The sequence below is a fragment of the Microchirus variegatus genome (assembly GCF_963457635.1).
Source record: "Microchirus variegatus genome assembly, chromosome: 16".
Taxonomy (NCBI): Eukaryota; Metazoa; Chordata; class Actinopteri; order Pleuronectiformes; family Soleidae; genus Microchirus; species Microchirus variegatus.
Genome location: NC_139817.1, coordinates 573,201 through 586,650, shown reverse-complemented (window position 1 = coordinate 586,650; position 13,450 = coordinate 573,201). Strand labels below are relative to the sequence as shown.

At 39.9% G+C, this 13,450-nt stretch overlaps 1 protein-coding gene across 2 annotated transcripts in view; it reads right to left on the bottom strand.

Annotated features, from left to right (window-relative positions):
- Nucleotides 1–13,450, bottom strand: part of celf2 (cugbp, Elav-like family member 2) — a gene marked incomplete at its 5' end in the record, with an annotated part of 157,555 nt that overhangs the window by 13,173 nt on the left and 130,932 nt on the right. The window contains 3 exons of one of the 2 annotated variants that reach the window (XM_083902154.1): nt 2,906–2,969; nt 5,050–5,211; nt 11,510–11,589. In XM_083902154.1, coding sequence (XP_083758280.1) covers nt 2,906–2,969; nt 5,050–5,211; nt 11,510–11,589 — 306 coding nt within the window. Of the gene's footprint in view, nt 1–2,905; nt 2,970–4,962; nt 5,212–11,509; nt 11,590–13,450 lie in introns of both variants that reach the window. The other variant, XM_083902155.1, reaches the window with a different exon arrangement.

The window sequence follows — 13,450 nt, the reverse complement described above, 5'->3', positions numbered from 1 at the left end:
CACCACCGTTCTTCACGAACGCGTCACATTTGATCTCGTCACTTTGTCACAAACACGATGACATCATCAGTGTAGAGAGTGATCCACTGAAATGACTTTTCTCTTTGTTTCCTGTTGGTTTTTAAACCTCACATTTAACCAAAATGTCCTTTTTCCCTCGACTCTCTCTTCTTCTCCAGCAGGGGTCTCACTACATTTATTTTGAAATGACTAAATTCAACATTTAATTATATATAAGTCTGTCTACATGTATATTTTGAGTGAATGTTTTCATTCTGTTTTTTGTTATTTACACATTCGTTTTGTGTCATAAATTTTTTTTTTTTGTTGTTGTCTTGAACTAGCTATAAAAACAAAGACTTTTATTTTGAAATGGTGTGCGATATCAGCCTAAATATTTGTAATCGCAACATCACGATGGCTTATATCAAGATAGAATTTTAATTTCTAATCTTTACTAAACCGTTATCTTTTCCCGAACTTCATCAGCGTAGAGAGTGATCCACTGAAATGACTTTTCTCTTTGTTTCCTGTTGGTTTTTAAACCTCACATTTAACCAAAATGTCCGTTTTCCTTGAATCTTTCTTCTTCTCCAGCAGGGGTCTCACTACACTTATTTTGAAATGAAATTTAATTATATACAAGTCTGTCTACATGTATATTTTGAGTGAATGTTTTAATTCTCTTTTCGTTATTTACACATTTGTGTCATACATGTTTGGGTTTTTTTTGGTCTTGGACTATCTATAAAAATAAGGACTTTTATTTTGAAATGCTGTGCGATATCAGCCTAAATATTTGTAATTGCAACATCACGATGGCTTATATCAAAATAGAATTTTAATTTCTAATCTTTACTAAACCGTTATCTTTTCCCGAACTTCATCAGCGTAGAGAGTGATCCACTGAAATGACTTTTCTCTTTGTTTCCTGTTGGTTTTTAAACCTCACATTTAACTCAAAATGTCCGTTTTCCTCGACTCTTTCTTCTTCTACGCTCTTTTAAACGTATTTCACGAGATCACGTGCTTTTATTTCCTCTAATCTCACTTTAATTCCTCTCCACCCTTTTTTTAATCTCTTTCCTCTTCATCCTTTCACTTCCCAGTCGTCTTTCTTTAATCCGTTTTTTCTCTCTCCTCTTCTTCACTTTCATATTTCTTCATTGCTGCTTTTATCCGTCCTGATTTTTCATTTCCTTTCCATCCATTTTCATTCCTTCTAACCGTTCATTTCCATCCTGTGTTTTCCTTTGTCTGCTTTGAGCGTTTTCCACAAACAAACGCTCTGTTTTCCTGTTTCCTCTCACTTGTCAAACACTTTCTCTTTCGCTGATGAAACGTTCGTTTTTTCCCGACAGTTAGACGAGAAAATGAGCAGGAGATTAAAATAACTGGCTCACACTGAGTGTGTGTGTGTGTGTGTCTAATCGATCACTCACTGCTTTAATTGAAGCCACTTCGTCACGTTAAAGAGTGATCGACAGCTGTCACTCAGTGGTTCAGCTGTCAATCACTGCCTCACCACGTTTCCATGGTTACGTCTGAAGACTCAGATCGTTCACAGCACGAGTCACGTGACCAAAGTGACACAAATAAAAAAACGTCGCGTTTTCACGTCTGCGTCACAAAAACAACAACATTCTACTTTACGTCGATAGAAATCCAGACGTCACGTGACTACAGCTGAGTGAAGGTATAATATAATATAATATAATATAATATAATGCGATATAATATAATATAATACGATACAATATAATGTAATATAATATGATTTAATATAATATAATATAATATAATATAATGCAATATAATATAATATAATATAACATAATGCAATATAATATAATATAATATAATATAATATAAGGTAATATAATATAATGCGATATAATATAATATGATATAATATAATATAATATAATATAATATAATATAATGCAATATAATATAATATAATATAATATAATATAATATAATATAAGGTAATATAATATAATGCGATATAATATAATATAATATAATGCAATATAATATAATATAATATAATATAATGTAATATAATTTAATATAAGGTAATATAATATAATAAATATACGATATAATATAATATAATGCAATATAATATAATAAACTACAATATAATATAATATGATATAATATAATGTGATATATAATACTATACAATATAATATAATATAATAAGATAAAATATACTACAATATAATATAATACATATATTATCTTCTAAAGTTCCATTCTTTGGCACCTTCACCTCATAGCTCCTCCTCAATGTGGGCGGAGCCATCGTAGCATTTTGCTAAATGTTCTAGATTAACGTTTAATTTGTTTCCAGGATTTTAAAAACAATCTTATTTCACTATAATCTACAGTTGGACATCGTCGTCTCTTCAGTGACGAAGTTCTCTGACCAATGAGAGGCTGAGCCTCGTCAGAGCAGGAAGTCAATCAGAGATAAACAGTCGTAGCAGAACAAAGTGACTAATGAAGTGTATGAAGGAAAAGACTCGTTTAAATATCTCTCTTTGAAGCTGCAGAAACTCATGACCAGCAGAGGGCGCCAGGCCGCAGAGCAAACGCTCCCACGAGCAGACGACAGCACTTTTAATGGTTTTTCTGCTCGTCAGCTTCCTGTGATTCATCGTCTCTCCTGACAAAGGCCTGGGGCAGAACTCCTGTCTGCTCTCATTAGAAGATCAAGATAAATCTCACTTTAAGAGTTTATAAATCATCAGAGCAAAGATCCTCCTCTCTGCTGACACTTCCTCTCTCTCTCTCTCTCTCTCTCTCTCTCTCTCTTTATTCTTTATTCTTTATTCTGGTTCTTTCACAAAAGTCTGTTTTTTTTAAAAAAAAGACCAAACAAAGAGGACGGACTCACCGGCCATCTGCTGGATCCCACTGAACGCTCCCAGGTTTCCGGAGGTCGTCGCCTGCTGCAGCAGCTGATGACGGCGAGAAAAGACAAGAAGAAGAAGAAGAAGAAGAAGAAGAAGAAGAAGAAGAAGAAGAAGAAGAAGGTAAGTAAACGAGGAGCAAACTGATCTGAAACACTTGTTTGTTTCCTCTAATCTGAGACTAAATTAGACCTCGACAACAAAAGTGTTATCTGACGCCGTCAGAGACTCTTCACTCAAACACTGGAATTAGCTGCAAATCAACATCTCAATGTTAGCATTTTCGCCACTTAGCAAAAATTAAGTCAGTTTGAGTCTACGAAGTCTTTAAGAACATCTCAGGGTGTTTGTAAACCACTCACTCTCCCACACCAAAGTCACTCACTCTCCCGCACCAAAGTCACTCACTCTCCCGCACCAAAATCACTCACTCTCCTCACACCAAAGTCACTCACTCTCCCGCACCAAAGTCACTCACTCTCCCACACCAAAGTCACTCACTCTCCCACACCAAAATCACTCACTCTCCCACACCAAAGTCACTCACTCTCCCACACCAGTCACTCACTCTCTCACACCAAAGTCACACTCTCCCGCACCAAAATCACTCACTCTCCTCACACCAAAGTCACTCACTCTCCCGCACCAAAGTCACTCACTCTCCCACACCAAAGTCACTCACTCTCCCACACCAAAGTCACTCACTCCCACACCAAAATCACTCACTCTCCCACACCAAAGTCACTCACTCTCCCACACCAGTCACTCACTCTCTCACACCAAAGTCACACTCTCCCAGACCAAAGTCACTCACACTCCCACACCAAAGCCACTCACTCTCCCACACCAAAATCACTCACTCTCCCACACCAAAGTCACTCACTCTCTCACACCAAAGTCACTCACTCTCCCACACCAAAGTCACTCACTCTCCTACACCAAAGTCACTCACTCTCCCACACCAAAGTCACTCACTCTCCCACACCAAAGTCACTCACTCTCCCACACCAAAGTCACTCACTCACCCACACCAAAGTCACCCAACGTGTTCTTAAAGACGTCTTAGACTCAAACTCATGTAGAATTTATCAGTTAATCTTTCGTAAAGAGGCTAAAACACTTTGTTTTTCATGTTTCAGCCTCTGTTGTTGTTGTTGTTGTTGTTCTCGAGATCGCAGTGAAATCACTTGAATTTTAACAAAAATTATGATTCACAGAACGTCGTGAAGCCACTTTAAAAGACTGATCTGTCCCTTAAATGTGATTATTTATGCATCAGAAACAAGATTAATGGATGAATTGGCTTTGGAAGGAACAAATAAATCATTTAACACAGAATTAAACACATAAACACTTCCCATATAAGCTATGTGTTATACATGTATCTATATATGTATATATAAAGATACATGTATATATATATATTAGTGCTGGGTGCGTTAACGCGATAGCGGCGGTTAACTGTGTCAACTTTAACGCACGTTAACGCTAAACTTTAACATACGCAGTTACACAGGTACGCTAACGTTATTTGTTAGCGCTGCTCTTTTTCCTTCAATAAACAGACCAGACTCCAGTTCCAATATAGGCTAACGCTAACGCCGCTAAAAGGAGCTAACTGAGCTAACGTGGCTAACTGGTTAACTGGTGCCTGGACTCCGGTGTCACGGCACGTAAAACATGACGCGCCTTTTTCTGATCAGTCGTCATGGAAACGCGTTGCGCGCCCAGCACTACTATATATATATATATATATGTATAAATATATATACATATGTATATATACATATATATATTTATACTATGTCACATGGAATCTTTCTGCATGTGAATATGATGCATTAAAAAGAGCAGATTTAGTTCCTGGACTCAAACATCGTCTCCAGAGAGTTAACGTCTCTGAAGAGGAGGATGAAAGGAAGGAGGGAACAGCGTTAGGAATGAAGGAGGGATTAAAGGACAAAGGAGGGAGGAGGTAAAGACGAGAAGCTTTGGGGACGTTTGTTTTTGTTTTTTTGAGAGGTTTTGGTCGGGCACTGACTGCGGCGGCGGCGTTGGCCACTGGGCTGTAGTAAGGGGCGGAGGAGGAGGAGGTGGTGATGGTGGGCGGCGTGGCGGCGCTCCTTACAGCCAGATACTGTGGGGTCAGGCCGCCCAGGCCGGTCAGGCTCCCCCAGGTGGTGGCGCTGTTGAGCTGCTGCATCTGCTGCGCCAGCTGCTGCTGCAGACGCCGCTGCTCCTTGTCCTTCTGTGTGTCGGCGAACTTCACCACGATGGGAGACGAACATCCCTGTGAGGACAGAGGACACGAGGACACGAGGACACGAGGACAGAGGACACGAGGACACGAGGAGAGGACACAAGGACACGAGGACACAAAGAGACAGGAGACACGTGGTGAACTGGGTTCATGTTTGCATAAATAACGTCTGCATTAAATGATTTAATGGCAAAGTTTAAACTTGTTTAAAGTTAATGAGTTAATCATAATCATATAAATATTATAAACATGACTTATTCAACATTCAGGCTCATTTAGATGATTAAAACAAACATTGCTAAGCAAATAAAATCAGCTGTAATAACCTTAAAAATGAGCGGCTTTTCCTCAAACACAAACACGAAGGTGGAAATTACAGTATATATATATACGTATACATATGTATACGTATATATATATATACATATATACACACATGTATATATATATACATACTATATTTAAAATCTGCTATTTGGTGAGGTCTTAACTTTAGCTCAGGAGCTAATCATGACGAAACAACACGTCCAACACATCCAATCAATGTGGACTAGCTAAACACCGCATTAGCACGAGAAGAAGCTCCGCTAAATGAGCACATATAGCATCTCCAGCTAAAAAAAACAACACAGATACAAGAGCGCTGTTAGCTATACAAGCTAACCACACACAACTTACAACCACAAACTCAATCAAAGCTAACTAAACAGCACTTTAGGTTCATGCTAACAACACAAACTCATAACTCAACATTTTAGCTTTGAGCTAGCTTTGAGCACACAACCTACTACTGAACTTCTACTTAATGCTAAGCTTCATGTTAACGCACACCAACGCAGCACTTTTCCATCATGTTAGCTAACTACACAACACTTTATTTCAATACTAACACATGCAACATACTTTACTTTAGCTTCATAATATCAACATGAGCTAACAACACACTGTTGAACTGCTGAAGGTTCTGGCTAAAACCACAAGCTAACATAAGACTTTCTCTGATGCTAACGCCACACATGCTAACAACACAAGTTTCACAAATGTTTACATATTTTTACGGCCATTTCTGTAAAAACTAACATTATTTGAAGGTGAAAGATCGTCACAAAAAGAGATGAAACGCGTCACACATTCAACAATAATGGACTTTTAACACACACACACACACACACACACACACACACACACACACACACACACACACACACACACACACACACACACTTGAGTTTAAATCCGCTGAGACTTCTCTTGTCAGTTATCTGAGTCCAGAACAATTTCACCAGAAACAGATTTCCTCTGTTCTCCAACTATTTCATCACCTCCACACTTGTGTGTGTGTGTGTCTGTGTGTGTGTGTGTGTGTGTGTGTGTGTGTGTGTGTGTGTGTGTGTGTGTGTGTGTGTGTGTGTGAGAGAGAGTGGGAGGACAAAAGAAGAGGACGAACGAGAGGATGATTTAAAGATCTGGACAATTAGAGAAAAGTGTGTGTGTGTGTGTGTGTGTGTGTGTGTGTGTCATATGGGACACCTCACACACACACTGACAGCTACCCTATCAAGCAGATTAAAACAAATTACCCACAATGCTCCTGATTAAAGCCGTGCGTCGCCGTGTATCACAGCTCAGCGAAGCTCGCAGCATCAAAGTCTGACTCCAGGCCAAATCAGTGGAGCACAGAGACAGAGATCAATCAAAGAGTTTGAGAGACGCTCAGGTGAGTCCACTGTGACAGAGACTGTGTTCAACCACAGCGCTTTAGTGGGACTTTACTAACGGATAAAGGAAAGGAGACGAGGAGACGAGGAGACGAGGAGTCAGTCTGTGGCCTTGTTGTCGTCGCTGCGATGCGCTCGATTCCCCAGGAGACGAGAGCTCCTTCTTCTGTTCGGCTAAATATCTCATTACCGCGGCCGACAGCGGCCGAGTCGAGGGAAATCCAGCCCGGAATGAGAGTCCAGACCTTGAGGAGCGAGCCAAGACCAGGACCGTCCACGTACGCGAAAACTGGACTGAACTCTGGACTGAACACAGCAGCACGTCCACGGTTTCTGTCTTTACCAGTCCAGATCAGATTCTGCCACACAAGTCATTATTATTAAAAACTAAGTCATTATTATGAGATATTAACTCATTATGAGAAACTAAGTCATTATTATGAGATACTAAACTTTATCATTATGAGATATTAAGTCATTATTTTGAGATAACTCATTATTATGAAAAACTAAGTAATTATTATTAAAAACTTAGTCATTATTATGAGATATTAACTCATTATTATGAGAAACAAAGTAATTATTATGATATATTAAGTCATTATTATGAGATACTAAGTCATTATTATGAGATATTAAGTCATTATTATGAGATATTAAGTCATTATTATGAGATACTAAGTCATAATTATGAGATACTAAGTCATTATTATGAGATACTAAGTCATGATTATGAGATACTAAGTCATTATTATGAGATATTAATTATTATGAAATAGGTCATTATTATGAAATAGGTCATTACTATGAGAAACTAAGTCATTATTATGAGATACTAAGTCATTATTATGAGATATTAAGTCATTATTATGAGATATTAAGTCATTATTATGAGATACTAAGTCATGATTATGAGATATTAAGTCATTATGAGATACTAAGTCATTATTATGAGATACTAAGTCATTATTATGAGATACTAAGTCATTATTATGAGATATTAAGTCATTATTATGAGATATTAACTCATTATTATGAGATATTAACTCATTATTATGAGATATGAGACGCATATTTTGGTCTTTTTGTTTGGTTTAAAATCCTCCAGCAGAAAAATCCTCGCTGTTGCTTCAATTCGACGTCACGTCGTGTTAAAAACAAACCTGATTGATTTGAAATTGTCCACTTCTCAACACAAACAGCAGGGGGCGACGCGATGACTCACAGAATTATTATTATTTCACGACTCCACAGAGTGTCGTTAACGACTAAAAATAAACCTAAACTAAAAAAGGAGGAGGATGACGACGATGATTTGTCGTTAACAGCCTCTGGTTTTTAGATTTTCCATTAGCTCGGGTTTATTTTCTGATCTGGTGTCAGGAGAGAATCTCACTTTCCCTCTGAAGCTTCTTCACTTCCACGTCTTCAGAAAATAAAAAGTGCTGCGAGGGGAAAAACAAGGTCTGTTTCTGCAGGGGAAATAAAACCGTCTCTCATTCTTCCTCTGAAACTTCTACAGTCCATGTTTTCTACAGTCCTGTCTCTCAAAAGTTACATTTACACACAAATAATCTCACAAATGGAACTAATTTAATCCCAGATTTCACGCCATCGATGAAGATGTTCCCCTCACAGGACATTTTGACGTGTCTTATGTAGAGGGACATGGCCACGAGACGTCCAAACACGGTAAGATTTGTCTCGGACTTTATTTTAAAGTTGCTATGAGGACATTCTGAAGTGTTTTACGAAGAGGGACATGTCCACGAGACGTCCAAACACAATAAGATTTGTCTCAGATGATATTTTAAAGTTGCTATGAGGACATTTTGACGTGTTTTATGTAGAGGGACATGTCCACGAGACGTCCAAACATCGTAAGATTTGTCTCAGATGATATTTTAAAGTTGGTATGAGGACATTTTGACGTGTTTTATGTGGAAGGACATGTCCACGAGATGTCCAAACACAGTAAGATTTGTCTCGAACTTTATTAAAAAGTTGCTATGAGGACATTCTGAGGTGTGTTATGTAGAGGGACATGTCCACGAGACGTCCAAACACGGTAAGATTTGTCTCGGACTTTATTTTAAAGTTGCTATGAGGACATTCTGAGGTGTTTTATGAAGAGGGACATGTCCACGAGACGTCCAAACACTGTAAGATTTGTCCCAGATGATATTTTAAAGTTGCTATGAGGACATTTTGAGGTGTCTTATGGAGAGGGACATGTCCACGAGACGTCCAAACACAATAAGATTTGTCTCAGATGATATTTTAAAGTTGCTATGAGGACATTTTGACGTGTTTTACGAAGCGGGACATGTCCACGAGACGTCCAAACACAGTAAGATTTATCTCTGACTTTATTTTAAAGTTGCTATGAGGACATTCTGAGGTGTTTTATGAAGAGGGACATGTCCACGAGACGTCCAAACACGGTAAGATTTGTCCCAGATGTTATTTTAAAGTTGCTATGAGGACATTTTGACATGTTTTATGAAAAGGGACATGTCCACGAGACGTCCAAACACAGTAAGATTTGTCTTAACGTTGCTCTGAGGACATTGTGAGGACATTTCATGGATTAGATTAGGTGTCAGTGTTAATGTCCACAGATCAGTTTGTCTCTGTCTCACTAATTCGTGATAATCGTGTTGATATCGGCTGAAAAACCGATATCTGTCGACAACGAGTCGAAACCACAAATTCATGCAGTCACACATTGATCATGGATGTTGTTTGAGACGTGAGGACATTAATGCTCATGTCTTCACCAGTGGGTGTTTCTGCTGAGTCATGTTCACATCCCAGAATAAAACAGTCTGTTATAATAGAAACACAATGAAGCTTCTCGTCTGTTTGTGTTTCCAGTGAATTACCTCACTCACTCACTCACTCACTCACTCACACATTCATTCATTTCCACTTTCATTAGAGCCTGACATTCAGCCAGCGTCAGGTGTGTGTGTGTGTGTGTGTGTGTGTGTCTGAATGTCACGGCCGTAATGAGAATGGATATGACAGTGACAGGACCATCAATGAAGAGGGCGCCGGGCCGGGGCGGCTGCATTCCATATTTCTCATCCTGACACAACCTCTCACACACACACACACACACACACACACACACACACACACACACACACACACACACACACACACACACACACACACACACACACACACACACACACACACACACACACACACACACACACACAGTCTCTATCTCAGACCGTTGGGTGAAATCGAGCCAAAAACCAAAGAAATAAAACCTTAAAAGTGGTTACGTTAACGGCGTCATCAACGTTAATTAACGCACATTAACGCACGGCGCGTTTCCATGGCGACTGACCAGAAAAAAAGACCTGTCATGTTTACGAGCCGTTTACCAATTAGCTCCGTTAGCTCCTTTAGCGCCCATTAGCGCGCCTACAGTCGAACTGGAGCACTTCGTATATTATTAGCGTTAGCTTCCTTTTGCGTAAACATACTTCATATTGAATAAAAAACCTCCCTTTTGTGATGATTTTTGTTTTACGTTGTTTTGGTCAACTAGCATCACTTTGAACAAGCTAACTTCAACTTTAACTCATGTCGTCTACAGCTAACGGTAGAAGAAGATCGGTCACCGTTTTATTAGCGTCTTTTAGGTTACATAGGTTCTTTAAACAGACGGTAGCGACTCTTTAAACCCTGTCAAAAGTTAGCTTTTTCAATCCGATGCTAACAGCGTCAATGAGTTAGCTAACAGACGCTATCATATCATAACAAAGGTGTAATTTATCGACGCGATGCTAACAGTAGCAACACATTTAATGGAATGAGTGGTGGCATCAAAAAACAACACTTCAGAGTGTTTTGCGAGCGTGTTTGTATTCTGGATAATATATCATTAGCACTAGCTTCCTTTTGCGTAAACATACTTCATATTGAATAACAAAATCTCACTTTTGTGGTGATTCTTGTTTTACGTTGATGTTTCGGTCAAATGTGTCTCAACTAGGATCACTTTGAAGAAGCTAACTACGACTTAACTCACGTCGTCTACAGCTAACGGTAGAAGAAGATCGGTCACCGTTTTATTAGCGTCTCTGTGGTTACTTAGCTTAGCGACGGTAGCGACTCATTTAACCCTGACAAAAGTTAGCTTTTTCAATCAACGAGTTTCTTTAACGTGACGCTAACAGACGCTATTGTATCATAACAAAGGTGCGATTTATTCGGGCGATGCTAACACTACCAACACATTTAAGCGTAATGAGTGTTAGCATCAAAAAACAACACTTAAGAGTCCATTAAATGTCAAATGTGTCCCAACTAGCGTCACTTTGAAGAAGCTAACTTCAACTTAGCTCGCGTCGTCTGCAGCTAACGACAGAAGAAGACATTTTAACGTTTAGCGCTACGACTAATTTTGACAATCGCATGTCGCGTACACACGACGTCACGGGCGTCTTTCTCCGGTCAGTCGTCATGGAAACGCATCGTGCATTAACGTGTGCTAACGTTGACGTCGCGTTAGCGTGCCCATCGCTAGTTTTTATGTTTGCATTATTGTGACGATAAAAGAAGGTGTAAACAGAGATGAGAGAGTACAGTACCTCCATAGTCTGAGACTGATGCATGGCTTTGATTGCATTCTGTGCCATTGCTCTGGTGGAAAACGTGACAAACGCACATCCTGTAGGGAGGAGAGGAGGAAAGGAGGGAGGAGACGAGGGAGGGAGGGAGGGAGGAAGGAGGAAGGAGGAGGGAGGAGACAAGAAAGAACAAAAACAAGACAAAAGGTTTGGACACATCGTCGTCGTCGTGGTTATAAAAGAAAACAGAGAAGAAGAACAGTTTCACAGGTGGACGACAACATTTTTTCTCAAGTTCAACAACAGCCGAGGAAAAATGAGCAAGCAGGCCCCGCCCCCTCGCCACCACAGGACACCACAGACACAACCAGGCCCCGCCCCCTCGCCAACACAGGACACCACAGACACAACCAGGCCCCGCCCCCACAGAACACAAAGCACAGGCGTTTTCACAAACGTGTTACGTTTCCTCCTCCTCTTCCTCCAAAAATCTGCTTCAGTTTACGCAAAAATATTTTTCGGATTTTGCGCCAGTTGCGATTTTTTTTACGTTTTTGTCAAACTAGTTCAGTAAAGACGGGAATCATCTTATTCAAAACAACAAAACAAAAAACGAAACGACCGAGAGGAGGCGTGGCCAACACCGTTTTAGAGAAGCAGGTGATTGGGTGTTTGTGGGAAAGGGGGAGGGGCTTGTTTGCGAAGTTTAGGGCGTGGTTTCAGAGGTCGGGATTGAGGAACTCAGCGGAGACACCGTTTTTATTTTGTGATCGGTCGTAGAAGCGCAAACTCTCGATATGGGGATTATGGATTATATTGTGCATAATCTGACACCTAATCTCAATCTGAATTGAAGTTTGGTGAATGAATTTGCATTTTATGCACATTATTTATAACATATATGCAAATAAATCCTCAATAACTTTGTTTGGGGACCCAAAAATAATCACTGTGGGTCCACGACCCAGTGTTTGAGAACCACAGCAGTCAGAGCGTATAAAACAGTCATTTACACTCGTTAATAATAATAATCTGAAGGTTTGTTGAAACTGGATCAACAGGATTCTGAAGCTTTAGATCAATACGTCGTTATGTGAAATAACGTTGTTTTTGTTTGTTAGTTTGAGTTTCGCTCAGATTCAGTTTGACCTGGTTTCGTTTCAGTCTTTGTGTTCGAGCATCAAAGAGACTGAAGTGGACTCTGAGGTTCTGACCCAGTAAACCACGTCTCTGCAGAACCAGGAAACCAGGTCGTTCTATTTCAGACCAAGTTCACTCTGTCTGTACTGTTCTCTCCTGGTTTCTGCAGAACCAGAACTGGACCAGTCCTGACTCCATGTGGGTTAGCGTCGCTCTGGTTATTTATAAAGCAGATGCGCGTCAACGTCGTCGGTGGAAAAAACTCCGCGATTTCGTCTCCGCGTTTGGCAGAAAGAAGAAAGGAAGTCTTTTTCCGTCTTTAACGAGTTTCTGCGACGTCCTCAGAGTCGAGAAAACTTCGTGGTGACGCCGAAAAGGTCACGCGGTTCGGACTTAGCTTAGGTAGAGCGGAAAAGTCCACGAGGCGTCCAAACGGGACATTTTGAGCGTTCGCAAGATCCGCAAACTTGAGACGGTGAGACGTCTTCAGGACGATCGAAAGTCGTTCAGATATGCTAAGACTGGTTGTTGGACGGTCTTTCTGAGATGTTTGATTTTGGTCTACAGGAAGTCCAAACATCTGATTATTGTTGCAGTTATGAGGACATTTACAAGATGTCTTTTCATGGACAGTTGGACGCACACAAGACATTCGAATGTCCTATGATTTATTGATCTGCGAGAAGGTCTCGTGAAGGACTTTCCGATGTGCAGTCATGGAGACAAAAATGTCCAAACATCTGAAGACACTGTGCTAATTCGGACTGTTATGAGGACATCGATTAATGGGTTTTTACGGAGAAGAAAATGTCCACGAGGCGT